This window comes from Papaver somniferum, chromosome 9 (assembly GCF_003573695.1).
Source record: "Papaver somniferum cultivar HN1 chromosome 9, ASM357369v1, whole genome shotgun sequence".
NCBI classification, from domain to species: domain Eukaryota; kingdom Viridiplantae; phylum Streptophyta; class Magnoliopsida; order Ranunculales; family Papaveraceae; genus Papaver; species Papaver somniferum.
In genome coordinates, this window is record NC_039366.1 from 182,574,135 (window position 1) to 182,591,985 (window position 17,851).

The 17,851-nt window shown below is 37.1% G+C and overlaps 1 protein-coding gene and 1 long non-coding RNA gene across 2 annotated transcripts; one reads left to right on the top strand and one right to left on the bottom strand.

Moving 5' to 3' along the window:
* Positions 1–11,556: 11,556 nt before the first annotated feature.
* LOC113313554 (phosphatidylinositol 4-kinase gamma 8-like) lies at positions 11,557–14,212 on the bottom strand. Its single transcript, XM_026562342.1, has 3 exons — positions 14,146–14,212; positions 13,646–13,689; positions 11,557–13,527 (listed from the first exon to the last, which is right to left on the bottom strand). The coding sequence occupies exon 3, from the start codon at positions 13,378–13,380 to the stop codon at positions 11,563–11,565; it is 1,818 nt and encodes a 605-aa protein (XP_026418127.1). The 5' UTR covers positions 13,381–13,527; positions 13,646–13,689; positions 14,146–14,212; the 3' UTR covers positions 11,557–11,562.
* Positions 14,213–15,607: 1,395 nt separating this feature from the next.
* Positions 15,608–17,846, top strand: LOC113309729. Its single transcript, XR_003340722.1, has 3 exons — positions 15,608–16,031; positions 16,318–16,408; positions 17,309–17,846. It is a non-coding gene; the product is annotated as an uncharacterized LOC113309729 (long non-coding RNA).
* The last annotated feature ends 5 nt before the right edge of the window (positions 17,847–17,851 follow it).

The following is a 17,851-nucleotide window of genomic DNA, read 5'->3' on the forward strand; positions in this document are numbered from 1 at the left end:
TCTTCCAGTGGAAGGAAATTTCTCTCTTCCTTTACCTGAATTCAACACTGGATCGATTGGTGTCTCAAACCCAATCAGGAGAAACCCAAAATCCGATAAATCTTCTTTGATTGTTGTTGGCTTGAAAACTCCTAGATTGAACAAGAAGACTGGAATTAAGATTGGTGCTGGAGACGAGTCTTTGCTCAACAGAAAGGTTAGACTTTCTAATCTGTATTGGCATTTTAATCATTCCATAAAATCGATCATGCTAGTAGTCTACTGCATAACTGACCTAGGGATGAGAAGTAAAGCCAGAAACATTAACTTATTGCTCTGTGGTGTTAAACCCCTTCTTGTTTTCTCTTATCCGTTAATTTCCTACTTTTGGAAGTTCATTAAGCTAATTTCTTGGAATTTTCAGGGTCTAGGTCCCTCAGGAACTAGGGAAAATCTAAGTACGATTATAAAAAGTGAAAATCCTAATATAATCTTTATATCTGAAACTAAAAATCCCTCTGACTTTGTCGAACATGTCTTCCATTCTTCTTCTTTATATAACCACTCTTTCTTCCCTCCTGTGGGTGCTGCTGGTGGCTTAGACATTTGTTGGGACAATAATGTTTAACTGGATGTTATCCATAAGAATAGAAACCAGATTGACTGTCTAATTTTGTGTGAGAAATTTAAATATGAGTGGCTAATAACTTTTATGTATGGTTCTCCCAAGCCTGAGCATAAGGATGAATCCTGGTCCTTAGTGCAAAAAATGGCTCAGGTGGTTAACATTCCCTGGCTCCTTATAGGTGACCTGAACATCATTCTTAATGAGAGTGAAAAAAGAGGAGGAAGAACCCCAAATAGAATCGTTATTAGAAAATGGAATGATATGTTTAGTCAAATAGGCTTAATAGACCTAGGTTATTGTGGTTTCCCTTTCACTTGGTCAAACTAACAGGAGGGTAATAACCTTATTGAAGAAAGGTTGGATAGAGATCTAGCCAACGCTTCCTGGTCCACCCAATTCCCTAATGCCATCATCCGCCATCTTCCTCTGATTGGGTCGGATCATTCCCCAATTGTGCTAAATACCGAAGTCCCTACTCAATCAGGTTTCAAACCTTTCAAGTTCTTTGGTATCTACCTAAAGGAACAAAGTTGTAAGGAAATAATTCATGAAGCATGGAAAACTGATAACAAAGGTTCTCATGTCTACCAACTTGTGCATAAACTTTACAATGTTAGAAATGATGTGAGTCGTTGGAACAGATCTAATTTTGGTCATATCCGGTCTAACATTAAAAACCTAAATAACACTCTCAACCACCTCCTGTCTGATAGTTCCATAAAACTCAATGACTCAGTCTTCCTCCAAACTAAAACTGAATTACTAAAACTCTACAACTACGAGGAGGAAATGCTAAAGATTAAAGGAAAAGAAAAATTCATCGCACTAGGGGGCAAAAATACTAGCTTCTTCCATCTAAATGCCACTACTAGATTTAGGAGAAATAATATTTCTGGCCTTTATAATGCTAATCATGACTGGATTGAATGCAGAGAGAATATTAGTAACTGTCTCACAGACCACTTTAATCTTCTGTTATCCACCTCTAACCCTACTATCAACTCCGACATTATAAATTTGATTCCTAATCTCATAACCATCTCTGAGAATTCTACTCTAATGTTTTACCCTAAAGAGGAGGAAATCAATAATGCTCTATTTGGAATGCCACCCAATGCTAGTCCAGGCCCTGACGGATTTCCTTCATGCTTCTTCCAACAAAATTGGGACCTGGTGGGTCCTGATATCTGTAATATTGTCAAATCTTTCTTTGATAGTGGCCACATGCTTAGACGACTTAACAGAACGTATATCACCCTTATCCCTAAAGTTCATCATCCTTCCTCTGCTAGTGACTATCAGCCCATCAGCCTGTGAAACATAGTCTACAAAGTTATCTCCAAAGTTTTAGCAAACAGAATCAATCCCCTCCTTTATAAACTAATCTCTCCCTGCCAATCTTCTTTTGTCAGTCAACGCCAAATATCTGACAATATTCTGGTAGCCCACGAAATCATCCACTCTATGAGGAGGAATAAGAGTGAGAAAGGAAATATGGGTCTCAAAATCGATATGGCTAAGGCCTTCGAGAGGGTGGAGTGGAAGTTCTTAATTGTCGTGCTTGAAAAGATGGGGTTCTGCAAAGAGTGGTGCAACCTTATCCTTCAATGTATTAGCACTAGCTCCTCCTCGATAATGCTTAATGGCAGCCCCTGCAATCCTTTCAAACCCTCTAGAGGACTAAGACAGGGAGATCCGCTATCTCCCTATCTCTTTATCCTATGTATGGAATCCTTCTCTAGATGCCTTGCCAATGCTGAATTAAAAGGGAAAATCTCTGATTTCAAAATTTCCAAGAAAAGTCCTTCGATAAGTCACCTCATTTTCGCTGACGACTGTCTCATTTTCTGCAAGGCTAACATCTCCCAAACCAAGAATCTCATGAATATACTCAACAACTATGGTGATAGTTCTGGTCAGATGATTAATTTTCATAAATCTGGGATTTTCTTTACTCCAAAAACCTCCAACACTCTTAAAAAAGATATCATAAACATTCTTAAGGTTCGACAAGTTTCCCTATATGACAAATACCTAGGAGCTCCGTTGTTTACCAGTAGATCCAAAATCGCATGTTTTGAACCCATTCTAAATAACATGGCCAACAGATTAAAAGGTTGGAAAAACTTATCCCCTGCTGGAAGAAACACTATGGTTAAAAGCGTGCTTGAAACCATCCATGTTTACTCTATGTCTACCTTTATTCTCCCAACTGACATAACCAATAGGGCTAATAATCTCATGAGGGACTACTAGTTAGGGAAAAGAGAGGATAAAAAAGGGTTCTATATTAAAGCCTGGATGGGTGTGTGTAAGGATAAATAGAACAAAGGAAATGGATTGAAGCAAATGGATAAATGGAATCTTGCTCTTATTACAAAAAATGCATGAAAACTTTTTAAACAACCTAATTCTCTCAATGCTTCTTCTATGAAAACTAGATATTATCCTTTCTCTAACCCGTTCCATTCCTCTTGTTCTGATTCGGCTTCCTGGGCTTGGAAAGGGGTTCATAAAGGGATCAAATTGTTACAGAGACACTGCACCTGGGAGGTGGGAGACGGAAAAGATATTAACATTTGGAAAGACATTTGGCTTCATGCCAATCTAATCCCATTGATCCTTGCGACCCGATAATCCTTCTCAACCTACTCTTGTCAGTGATCTGATTGAAAACAACTCTTGGAACATCCAAGTTCTTAGGGATAATCTATCTAGAACTAACTTCATTATAGCCTTTCAAATTAAACCTAAACCCAACGCCAAGTATAACCTTAGATGGAGACACAATCTACAAGGTAATTACACAGTTAAATCCATGTACAACATCTTGGTCAGAAAAGAGAGTCAACCAATTGATAGTTAGCTAGGAAAATCTGGAAGATGCAAACTATTCCGAGAATCCAAATCTTCAATTGGAAAATGAAGTCCAACATGCTCCCCCTCAGTGCTCATCTCTTTAAATTCATGCATTATATAAACCCGGTTAGTAGCTTATGTAAGAATTTTTCCTGAAACTAGTGAGCATATCTTTATGGAATGTGATTGCACCAAGAAGGTCTGGTCTAGGTGTAATATCAATCTAGATAGAGAAACCCAACAGGAGCATAACATTACAGATTGGTGTGGAAACTGGTTTAATAGGAATAATTTTCCTTTGCACTGGGGAAAATGGGCTGAAGTATGCGCGACGATCTGCTGGTTTGTGTGGAAAGCCAGATGCGACAGCTCTTTCCAATACAAGCACATGGACCCCAAAGTTGTAGGAACTCAAATAATAAACCACCTTGATTATGTTATGAGCCAGCAACTTATGATGGCCGAAAGAATACCAACTCAAACTGCTAACTCTTATGAAGAGGAACTGATTAAATTTAGCTTCTTAACTGTTTATGATTCTACCTTTGAATTAACAGGAATTGGGATCAGCATCACCACCCCGTCAGGAGTAACAATAGCTAGGAAATTCCTCCCCAACAGAACTCATTCAAAAGACGAAGGAGATAGCCTTGCTGCCCTAAAAGTGCTGGAATGGGCGCATATTTTGAAGTGCAGGGACTTTCAAATCGCATGGACCAATAAACAACTTACCAGAGCAATGAAGGGAAAAACAAGAAACACGGCCTGGCAAGCGGACTGCACTATTGATAAAATTTTAGCGTTTAAAAACAATTTCAATTCGATATTTTGTAAGGATTTAAATCCAAAGTGTTCGAGAGATTTGGTTAACCTAGCTAAATTGGGATACTCCGAGACCACTGTTAGGTCCTGGGTAGACACAACGCAGCTCACGGCTTTTCTGTAAACTCTTGTTTTTATTATTATCAAAAAAAGAAGGATGTTATTGTTAGACCTCTATTTATTTAGATTTTATCCCTAGATTTTAATAAGACCCGTTATACTAAAACTTATCTCCAATATTCAAGGTTATACCATATGTTTTAGATTTAAATAAATATCAAAAAAAATATATTTAGCTTGATTCTGTATATAAATTTACTATTTTTAAATAAAATTGATGACATGGAATTAGTTAGGGGTCATCCCGAAGGTGTAGTTAAGACTTTCTTTAACACCTTTGTATTTAGTTTTTGATCCCTCCTAGTTTGTAGGACCTAACCATTGGAGATGCTTTTATACTAAATGGGGGTCTAAAATCCTATGTGTCATTCAAAAATAATAATTTCACCCTTTGTTGGAGATGCTCTCTAAGGGCATGTTCCAAGAGTATTGCAGACACTGGCGGAGCCAGAGTTTTGTTGGGAGGACAAATGCTGACATTGACGAATTACAACGTTGGATGCTATGACGGTCGAAGGCCTCCAAAAATATTTTAGTGATTTTTTCAACAAAAAAAAAATTGCTACAAAATGTACATTGAGATGCTATAAAAGTTGCAAAATGTTTTCATTTGAAGTTAGATTAAATAATTTATGATATTTTTATTTATTTCTCACGATAATAGCAATTCTCAAAAAAAAAAAAAAGAATAAAAATTAATGCACTAGGTATGTTGAGGAGATTTGTCAAATTTTGGGAGGGCAATTATGCAAAATCCATAATTTTCGAGCCTAATTTGGCAACTTCAAAAATTCTAGGGAGGACAACTATCCTCCCTAATCCCCATTAAGCTTCGCCACTTATTGCAGATCCATTTCTAAGACGAAAACCAATAAATTTTCTCGTGATGGATGACAAATAGGATTGAAACAACGGATATGAGATGTTTGTATACCAATGAATGAACTGTCGCAACAAGCGACTCGGTATCAACTTGTGAAAAATTATCTCAGACTAAGATTATAATATCTAGGGAAATAAAAATGTTTTTAAACAAAACTAAGATCGTCAACGAATAACAATAAGGTAGGAATGTAAGATGGGCTAGATTCAATAGTATTCGGAGAAAAATAATGGAAACAAAAGTATATCTACTAATGATACAATAATATGTATAAGTGATTCAAGTTTAACAGGTGATACCTTTGTATGAGAAGATTTAATTTCATCTTCCAAGGGATACTTTAAGCCAACCACCACCATTATAAGCCACAAACACATACTTGTTAGGTCTAATAGTGTTTGCCTGCTCTGATACCAACTGAAAACGCAGAGGATACCAAATATACCCAAATTTTTTGTTCGGAAACCTGTATAGAAAATAGCAAGTAAACCAACTGAATGATCCTTGACAATATGTATATAGAGTTTATAGCTCAACCTCTACTCACTCAGTATGTGTATAAACACAGAGTCCACGAACCTGATTGTTAATCAGAGTACTTGGGAGATCTCAGAAATCAATATTCAAGATCAATCGAGTCATATCCAAATAATCCTATCGAAATTTCGCTAAGCGATTAAACTTGTTATCTATCTTTCAAGATATGAATTCTACAAGAAGCAACTCTCGTAATCGATTACGATTAATCGGATATATCCAATTAGATTGTATATGTACGAACCCGTATAAATCCAATTATAAAGATAAACAGTATAATATGCAAAGGGAAAAAACACATGATACCAGAAATTTTGTTAACGAGAAACCTCAACAACAGAAGAACTCCAGGACCTCGTCCAGATTTGAGCACCGAACTGTATTAAGTGGCTACAAATACTAGCCTACTATAAGAATTCAGACTTGAATTTAGTTGAGACCAAAGCCACCCTCTAAGCGATTCAGTTACGTTCGCGCTCCTTACGTCTCTTGAACCTCGCAAGGCTCTACGCAATTGATTCCCTTAGATGACGTCCTTTACAGCCTAAGAGTTGCTTCAGCCGAAGTGAAGACTTTTGATACAAATTTTCCTCTAACATATAAGCCTATTTAATTTCCGTTTAGATCAAATATCAAGGTGGGGAAATCTGCTTGTAATAGATAAAGCTAGCAAACCTCACAAATACGGAACTTACGACTCCGGGAGAGCACCCTAGATTCTTATCCATCTCTCAAGAACAATGTTCAAAAGATTAATTAAGATCAGTTTTCATATATCTATCTTGATGAATCACAAAGTATGAGACGAAGAGAACTTTACGATTACTATTTATATTTCCCGAAAGAGATTACGAAAACTTCAATAACAGAAAAGCAAGATCAGGATTCACGAACTATCAAGGTAAAGATAGTCGGACCTGGCTTCATGAATCCCCAAAGCGAAGTATTTTACTCGTAGAACTAATTATGTTTCTCAGAGGAAACCTATGTCAATAGAGGACGAATATAGGATCAACTAGGACACAAAGTGTTAGGGATTGAATTTCCCAGTTAAAAGAGCATCTCTATTTATAATTTTTCCAAAACCGGAGTTTGCTTAGAATTCAAGTTAAAATAACTTGAGAATCAAGAAAAACTCTATTCTTGAAAAAATACAATAGAAGAATATATAATTTGGTCCGATTACAGATCCATGTACAATGACTATTCGGTTTGGCAACTTAGCCAAAGAACTAAAAACAATTTGATGTTCATTTAAACACCTAAGAGTTTAATCATGATGCACACACATAAGTGTTTAAGTGATCAATTAAGTCTTAGAAGTGTTTAAGAGAGTTGTAATAATGTTAAACGTACAAAAAAAGAAAATAAGTCTTTGAGCATTTGCTGAAAATAAACTTGGACAGTTGGTAGGACGGTTCGTGAATCGCATGGCTTGTTCCGAGTCAGGGTGCAACGGTTCATGAACCGGGTTCTCCAACCTTACTAGACTAAACTCAGTTGACAACGGTTCGTGAACCGGGTTCGCCAACTATTAGCCTATTATACCAACTTTGAAATTCAGTTCACCACGGTTCGTGAACTGTACCCAACTGAACTTACGGTTTGTGAACTGGTTCGCCAACCATCCATGTATTTCTGAAAATCGGATATCTATAGTTTGCAAACTGGTTCGCCAACCTACCCTGGGAAGAAATATCAGAAGTTCATATTTCTCTCTTATGATATTTGAAACATTCTCAAGTGATTTAATCATTTGCATAGGAAATTTTCAATTGATCCAAAGATAATTCATAGAACTAATATTGTTGAGGACCATTGAACATCTTTGTTAAATCATATTTCGAGATTTTTCACAAGACAAGCTTGACTCGAAAGTTCTTCTTTGTAAATCTACTAGAAGTCATACGACATAGTCTCAACAGATAAAACGGTAAGATAGTGAGTAAAATAGAATGGTTCAGTATTCACATACCTAATACAGAAGTTCGTCGATCTTCATTCTTCAAGGGTGATCTCTGATACTCAACTACAAATTTTAACCTAGTCAGAAACTTGACTTAGTAGACTAGAAATCAGGTTATAGTTTTGATCAACTAACATTGACGACAAGCTTGAGATAGCAAAACTTGCTTGTTCAACCAAGCGATGCTCTAACATTATCAACACCTGAGATTGAATTATCATAAACAACAAACAATACAATAATAACACTAGTATATTCAGAATTTTTCCTGCTACTTTGTTTCTTTGTATCCTTATTGCTTGGTATCATCAGAAACTTGTTAATGTGTTTTTGGTCGGATCAAAATCGTGCAAACCTTGATGAACTCGATAACATTACTATTGGACTGCATCGTATTCAAAGTCAATAACTGTCTAACCTCACTTGTGCTTGCGAATTCAAATTTGCAAGTGTCGGATAATTATACAAAAAGATCTTGCATAAGAACCTTGAAAGCCAGAAATGCAACTTTGTTATTATTTTTCACACTAACCTCTACTTAGAGCTCCTAGACCAAGTTTCTCACATACAAAAATTGGGTAAGTTGTCATTGGCATCATTGTTGGATCCAACTTGGATATCCTGAGTGATTTATTTAGTCAATATAATAAAGCATATATTTCCAATGGAGGGATTTTAAACGGTAAAAGTGAATTTATACTCTGCAATCACCTTAAAATAAACATAGTTGTACTAAATACCCTTTTTTTTTTGTAAATTAGGTATTTCATTCAACAGACTAACGTATGGCATTAGCAGTTGTGGTTACAATAGTAACTAGATTACATAGAAAATAAAAGACAAAAGCTAGAATGTAGATAATAAAACCACCAAAAGGTGTTGGACACGCATATGTTGCCTCGGTAAAAATCTTGAAAAGGAAAACCCATAACCAACGGGATAAAACCTTGACGAAGGAAAACAGCACAACGCGATGAGTCCTAGAGAAGATCTTAAAACTAAATAAACAAGGATAAAGATAAACAAAACATTTGTAATTCTTCAATAACCTAGGAAGCATTTGTTCTCCATCGTTACCTAATAAGTAGTCTTATAATACTAGCAATATGTAGGATTTCACAAATAAGTTGTGAAGATTGAGCGATGATGCTCGCGATAAAACTATGGATTCCTGAGCCCTTCTATCACGAACAAGCCTGATAAAAGTGTCAGGGCGGCCTATACAGGAAAGAGATCTCTTCTTAATGATTGAGGATGACGGTATAGCCTTTTCTGCAATCGAATATTTGAATGGTGAGAGTTTCATCTTCAAGAAAATACAACAATATATAACATAGCCAGTATTGATTTCAGCATCATGTTGTTTCAAAGGAGTTTTCATTTTCCTATTCCAAGAATAAGCACAAAGGTAGGTTAAATTACACAAAATCCGAACACAGACACAATACATAATATTAGGGAAAGCTAATAAACAGTAAATAATTTAAAAATGCAACTAACACTAACAGGAAATTCGCTATAAGCAAAAATTTAGGGCTAAGCACAGTTCAGATGGTAAATACTACTAAGTTATCTAGCATTTAGGTATCTCCATGAAAAATACAAGGGAACTGGAGAAATCATGGAAAATAAATTATCCTTAAAGCAACAAGAAAAACAAGCACTAATGAACCTCAAATGTTGCCATCAAAATAAAATAAAATAAAATAAAGCTAGAATACTTAAAAGAAGATTAAGTTCAGAAAAAAAAGCCCCTGTTTAGCCAAGATACAAATTGGCACTACACTCCTGAGCTTGTAATTTTAAGCAGATTCCGATGATTATGGTTTCTGGGATTAGCAAGAGTAAAGTAGATACTATAAAACGAATGAAAAAAAATAATAAAGGAACGCAGAAAGATGAGGCTGGCGTACCTTTGGGCTCTGTTGGGTCAGAGGAGCAAAGGTAAAGATGTGAGGAAAATGAGCAATATAGATGTGATGATTAATTCCCAAAAAGAAAATGCAAAGTCAAAAAGCAGAAACAAAAGACTCTTAAAACTATTTGACACCTATATTTAATTCAAAAAAGCACTAAGGATACATACACACAAGAGACACAAAACTAGATCCACTAGAACTCCAATAACAAAACTAGTAGCACCAAAGGAAACCGGTGCAAACTAAACATGAGCACACAAACAATAGACAGAGAATTTATAGAAATTCAAGTAATCAATATAAAAAAAGAGATTACGGGCACAAAGGATCCCGAGACAAAAGACTAGAAAAGGAAATAGAGGAAGGGAATAACAAAGAAACAAAAAAACATCCAAGAAAGAAAAGGGGTAGACCACCCAAATCTTAGTAAAAGAGAGGCAATAGAGAGGAAACATGAACCGCCAGACTTACAACAACAAATAGGTCAAGAGAGCTAACACTCAAAGAAAGAAGACAGAGATGGAGGTACCGCAAACAAACAAGAATGATGGTGGTACGAGACACCTTCCACATTTTAGAATCATATTCGAGTTTATTAAGTTGCTTTTTAGAAAAACACCTATCACCAGAAGAATAGATCTACATTTTTATCATCTTAGCAAACCAATATTGATACAAGATTTTTAGAAACACCCTGTTGATTATAACAACAAAACAAATTGGAAATTAAATGAATCCAAGAACATCCATAGAAAAGGCATAGAGACAAATTAAAAAATTGAGAGATTAAAGCACGGAAGAGAAAGAAATTGAAAGACATTAATAAAATTAAAATGGTCCATATACTAAAGCGAAAGATAAGAAACCACCAAAGAGAGGAAGTAAAGGATTGCAAACAAACAACCAGATCTACAAACTAGGAATAAAAGGAAAGAGACCTCTTGAGAATAATAATAATAATAAGAGCAAAATCAAGAACAATAATTAGTCTAGAGAGACAAAGGCCAAGAATCACTACAAACAAATCTAAAAAAGAACCAAGAATCGGGAACTGAGAATAGGATACCATACCCAAGAAACAAGAAGGAACAAACAAGAGAGAGGAGAAAGGCCAAAGAATTTCGGAAGAAAAGGGAAGAAAAAAATCCAAAAAACATCAGAAGAAAGAAAAACCAACAAAGAATAGAAGATAACAAGAGACAGAAGAAAGAAACTGCAAATCGTAGAGGAACCATCAAGCAGGAACAATCACAAATTGAAATCTAAAAACCTAAGAAAAAACTGAAAGAAATCCATCACATTAAATATGTTCTAATTCATAACCCTAAGATCTGTTCCTTGATGCTCATAACCCACCCTTACCCAAAGGTTTGCTAAGATTTACTCAGCCATGGCGGCTAGGGTTTCCAAAAGATTGAAAGGAGGGGGAGAAGGAGGAGTAGATAGGAGAGAGGCGAGAGCAAGGGGAGGGTACGAGTACTACTGAATACCTTAAATACGAAAATAATTACATGCATTTGATAAACAAAACAAGAATAGAAAAAAGGAAAAAAAATACAGGAAGGAAAATCATCTTCCAAGTCTCACTCACTCTCTCTCCTCCACATAAAGGGGTGGTTCCTAAATCCTATTTCAATTAACTAAAGTTTAAACTAAAGAAAACACTGGTTAAAAAATACTGTACATTAATTGTGTGTGTGACTGTACGCAGAACATTACTGTTTCAGTTTTTAATTGTAAATTAGGATGTCGACAAGTTTGGAACCTCATTATCATGATGTTCGCAATCGTTGATCTGATTTTTCTTGTGGTTCTTTTAATTCTTTTTCTTTTCTGGTTACTATCATGATTAACATGAAGTTCCCAATCTTCTTTGCTTCAATCCCATGCTCTTTTTTCCCTCAAAAGCCTTTGGCAAAAGCTTCTCAAAACTCTCCAAGAATAATTTAAATTTCTCTTCACTCATCCACTTGAATGTAATTCCTTCACTTTGATAGTTTTGCTTTGATACCGAAAAACTCACACTTTTCATTAGTCCCATTCCTGCTTTATTACTATCATTCTCATCCTCCTGTCCATTTCCGTCTTCATGCTCTTCTTTAGGATCGTTCGTTTTGTTATTGGTGTTGTCTTTGCTATTATCTTCTTCCGGCAACGGTGATAAAACGGCGTGAGGAAACCCACTCAACGAATGTGCCGAGGGAAGCTTACCAGGAATTTTCGGAGGCTTACCTATCTCGGGATAACGTTGAAGAAGTCGAGGTAGATCTAAAACTTCAGTGTTATGGCTATCCTCCTCCATCTCTATATCGACTTGAAACATTCCTACATCTTCATCAAACTCTTCTCCTAATAATATACTTGGATTATCGTATACTACTTCTGCATCCATTTTGGCCTTGGCTTCAGCACACAAGGTCTCTAGTATACTTGGTTCTTGCTTTGTTCCACGAAATTGTCGTGTCATCATGTCACCAATATCAGCTAAACAAATCCCAGCGGCCGCCGCAGATTTCAAAAATATTGTGCACAGTACAAGTATTCGAATTGATGGCTCTGTTAATGAAGGCAATTCTTTTCTCAAGAGCTCCGCATCCTTTGACGGGTCGAGCCGGCTTATATACTCGGCTTCAGACTCTGAAAACGGCACTGAGGCTTGTGGCCAGTGAAGCCATTCAAAATACGGATCATCAAGTAAATCGGGTAAGCAAAGCTCATGATCGATTGGTACAAGATCGGCCAATCCAACTGGATAGCTATCACTTGCACGCCCATCATTTTCTTTCTTATTTTTCTTGACTAAAATATTTCCTGCATGTCTATCAAGGTTGAGAATTCTTACATCTAGAATTCCAATCCGGTGGACTGAAGATACTGGGAACCCAGACGGGCCTAAGTCACCGGCATCGAAATCATGATCCACGAACCTTTGTAACGATGCAGTTTTACAAGATTTTGTCGGGTTGGTTGGTTTTGACGAATTATCCGTCTGAAATGAAACATGTGAGATTTTTACCAGTGCAGTAGGAGGAACTCCTGCAAATCCATTATGATCAAGTAAGTATGCAGCTACTTCACGAACTCCGGTCTCCCCAACCGGAACTGAATTTTTCAGCCCCTGCTGGCTCAAGATCCCAACAGTATACCCGTTCCTAATGTTTTTGGCTAGAGGTTCTTCATCAACAGGCTTCGCCACAGCAATTTTATCCCCATTGCGACTGGTTAAGTAGTAGGAACCACCGAGTTCGCTTTGAATTGGCACCGGGTCAACACCAGAAGCCATAGCTATGGCTGCTTCCACCACGAGAGCACGAATGCCCAGGGCCCCACGACCTGCGATGAGCTCTATTCTGGGGTCTGTGTCTACAGAGCTTTTATGAATACTGCTACCACTATGGCTATTATCGGTGTTGTCATCAACCTTGCAGTTGGAGGTGGATAAGCAAGGTGTAGAGAAACTGCGGTGAAAGTTTGCAGCAGCCACCACGACTTGTTTTAGGGAGTGGGCGACGAGGGTTGTAGGGTCCAGTGTCTCGAAGACGCAGGATTCCAATTGAGTAAAGGATCGATGTTTGCATCGATTATGATGGGTACGAATGGTTGGAGCGAGAGGTGGTTTGAATACACTGTGGTGATCGATGGCTACGGCCATTTGAATGAAATTCATACAAGTATTGTTGTTGTTCTCCGTCTTCTTCTTAACCGAACTAGTGCATGGATACTCCCTTGGTTTAAGTTCTTCCTAGGGAGTAACATTGATAAAATTCAGTTCAATGATCAGCTTTCTTGGGGTGATTAGCCATCACAAATTATCCTGCGTACCCGTAATCAGAAATGTAAGCAAAAGCCGTGATAATATCACAGTTCACGGATAGGCCAATATAGAATGTGGGATATCTATCTATACAAGCAGCACGACGGCATCAGCTAACCTTATAGATCCCTCTCGCATCCACTTCAACATCTTCACAACATCCTGCAACAACAACAAACAGCACTAAATTAGGAAAGAATGAAACATACAAATTTTCATTTTGCAGCCAAGCCATCATTCTTCAATCCTGCAAAACAAAATGTAAGCAAAAAGATTGTCAGTACTAAAAAACAAAAAAGATAATTAAAAGAGATTGTAACTATTTGATCCCTCTATTCATTGCCAAAACTTGTACATGTAGGGAACATCTTTCAAACATCACAACCATAGATTATGATTTGGGCAGTAATAGAAATCGACTTGAATTCTATAAACAGAAAGGAAAAAAACAAGATTATGTACCTATATAGTTATCACAACTCCGCCCTCAAGATCACGACGAATTACTGCAAAATCAAGATACTGAAATTTAACAAGACAGTTCCTCGAGCATAAGAAATCAATTTCATTTAAAAGAGTAGAAGAGAGAGAGAGAGAGAGAGAGAGAGAGAGAGAGACCCTGAACACTGGCGAGGCATTCAGGAGAAACGAAGGGAGTGCGAGAGAGGAGATAAAAAGTTAAAACGAAGATGACTGACCCACCGCCACCACTTTTTTTGTATAACAATATACAACTACAAGATGAAGAAACCACCACAACTCTCCCCTGTTTCCTTCCTTTTATACTTTTACTTATCCTCCTTACTGGACACCACAGATACAAGGGAAGAGTAGCTTGTAATAATAAGCTCAGGGATGATACCGAGCAAAATAAAAACAAAAAACTCAAGGGCGATTCCCATATGATATAGATAGGAGTATTCACGAACATTTCAAATCATGTCTGGATAACTATGTGGAATGCCTAAGCATCTCAAGGATCCGGATTTATTCATACAAAAAAATGGACGCCAAAGAGATTACTCAAATAATAATCCAAGGCGGGAAAGAACAAAGTGAAACTCGAAAAAGGAGAAAAGCATTCCGTAACGGCTTCTTAACCAATAATAGTGCTAGCTTCTTAGAGCGTCCACAGTGGTGCGAGTATAACTAAAGACCAAAGACTAAAAAAAAAGATCAAATTTGGGTTTAGTCCGTCCTGTGTTGTAGCGGGTGACGAGTAAATTTGGTCGCGCGTTGATATAAAGTCCGTTTCATCGTCCAGCATAGATAAAAATTACGCCTGGCATGGGGCGTTGATAAAGATAACGTCTGATATGGGGCGTGAACTATAGCAACGCCTGGTGTGTGGGACGGAGATTATACGTTCGCCCGGATTCAAAAAGAAAAAAAAAATGGGGCGTTGACAAAGACAACGCCCCAAGCAAAGTTTTCAAAACTAGTTAATGGTGGGATCATGACTATATCAACGCCCCAAGAGAGGCGTTAACTTTATGTACGCCTGGGTGTCCGGCGTTAACTTTACGTACGCCCCATCCAGGCGGACATTATACCAACGCCCCATCCAGACGGACATTATACCAACGCCCCTGCATCAGGCGTTAACTTTACGAACGCGCGGCTACATGCGGATATTATACCAACGCCCGTCGGGTAAGCGGACATTATATAAACGCCTGACTATATTTAGGTTTGGTCTTGATCGCTGACCAAATTTGGTCTGGGTTTTACTCTTTGATCAAATTTTGATCGATGGTACGTCCCACTACGCCAGCCCACTCGACACCAAATTTGGGTTTAGTCGTCCATTGCAGTTGCTCTTAGAGAACAAAAATGTAGCAAGTAACAAATGAAACTGCCAAGGACAGGGAATTACGCTACGTCTACGAGGGAATTATCTTACTATAATAAAGAAAAGGGTCTTTTCAACCGCGGCACATAAATTATCCAAAGTACCCCTCCGTGTTTTTGTTGTTCTGCGAATTTTGTCGTTAATTTCGTTCACCTGAGGGGCAAATACATATTATCTTCTTTCTAAAACAAAGTCGAACTGAACTAAGAATTCTCCCATTCTCTACGATTCCTTTCTCAATCGAAATCTTCCCTACGCGATTCCACCACTGACACCATGATCAGCACCAGCAGAAGGAGCAGCACCGCCACACCCATGTCCGCTATTGATTTTTATCTCCACCCGAAATAGAGAAGAACTGAAATCCAGGCTAGGGTTTAGTTATTTTGGGGATTTAGTCGAGATACCATTTCCGTTCTTTCTTCAAACCCCAATCTACTGCACACAATTTTCTATCAGAAACAATTGAACTCAATTTCAAGTTTCCCAGCAAGATTTCAATTTTTCCGTATTTTCTCCCATTCTTTCATCAATTGAGTTCACACAATTTCTATCAAAAGAAAATTTTGTTTCAATTTTGTCAGCCTTACATATTTGATTCCTCTGGAACAAATTTGCAAGCTAACTGGATATTCATTCCTTTAAAGACTTGGTAAGAAAATGCCACATATATTTTGATCTTCTAATCACAGTTTATGAGCTTTAGTTGTTTGTGACAATGTCAAACAATAGTAATTCAAATGTCAAACAGATTATAATTCAATTTGATGGGTTTTATTTCCTTCGACATTCCAGACTAATTTAGCAGGGCAGCAACTTAGTTGTATATAGTTTTAAAGACACACAACCTTGATTAAGCTGTTTGAGATAAGAATTGTATTGGACATTTGTTGGTCATCTTTGATAGAGTTGTCTTTGTATGTCTTTATGTTTTGTAGCAGGAAGCTGCTCAAGGTCCTATTCGCTGGGGATCATATTAGCAACGCTGAATCTGAAGTGTCTATAGGGAACAATATAATCAGCAATCAGGTATATATGATTATTTATCTTACAGAATTCCCCAACCTGAAGTATTGTTTTCCATTGTTATACTCAATGCCCAAAACATTGGATTTGACAACCAAATGTGTCTCTGTTCCAAGCCCATATCATACGTACCGTTTGCATTGTCTGCATTTCCGAGTTTAATTTTGTTTATGTTTTTGTGCTTGCTTAAACCATCTAAATAACACTTTTGAAATGTGTGAAACTGTCGTATACAGTTCTGCATCCAATAATTGGTCCCTTATGTTAGTTCATGGATCATTAGTATGACACCAAATCAGTATAGTTACTTCAATTTGTCATCGTCTCCCCTTCAATCGAGATAACCCGTTGAAACGAATTTGAGCTGATGATAGTGAGTTGCACTCAGTGTAACTACATATGCAGTATGCACTTAACATGAGGTTTAAACCAACTGTATGAGTTTGTTGCTTCAAAGACAGATAGAAATATCTACGAAGAAAAACCCATCTTTATATTGCAGAATTACTGAATTTGCAAGTAGCATTCATGTTTGAAGGTGTGGTTTTGCATTTTTGGCTTTCTTTACTTGGATTTTTTAAATTAGAATTTTCCATTTCGTAGTGTTTATCATGTACTATTTCAGTATATTATGTATGGCGATAGAAAAGGTTTCTATTATGGTATGTGGTAATGTTCTTGCTTGAACAGTAGTACTGTGGCGAGTCATCTGGTGGTTGGTTATCCAATAATAACTAAGTCATCTTGATTGGCGGTGGTAAAGGCATGAGAAAAGTTTGCATCATACTTGGCCCTTATCATGTTAATCTCCTCTTCGACGTTCTTGGCCTTTAATATTTAAGTTCTCACATCTTTTTTCACAACAAAGTATAATTCTTTTTCAAAAAAATTTGGATGTTATAGGCATTAAAGATCCTACAGGAGAGCTTCAGAAGTCACCCATCAAGGAAAGATCACACGTCGATTAAAGGAATGAAATCTCTTTCAATCTTTCAAGCAACAAGATGTTGAAGACACAAGGTTGGAGCTTCATAGGTGAAGAATGAGATTACATTGTTCACAGGTCACTGCATTAAAGAAGATGTTGAAGGGTAAACCCATAAGTCTCTTATTAGTTTGGCTTTGGTATATCGTCGTGCTTTGGAATTCTCATGCTTAAGCCAATAATATTGGTAAAAATTAAATTTACTTGAGGAACAGCTGAGATTGACTCGAGAATACAATGGACTCAAGAATATTGAGTCTCAAGTTTGTCTTGGCGAGAGCAGCTGGACATGATACCCAATGTATAAACATAATCTCGCCTGTCCAGTTTTCAGAGCTTACTTATTATCTATGCTCGATGCCAAGCAAAATATAAATAAATAGTAAAATTTGTGTGTGAATGATTATTCTTGATCGAAAGATTATTATGGAATGAAAAGTTCAATTTTTTTTGAAACAGAT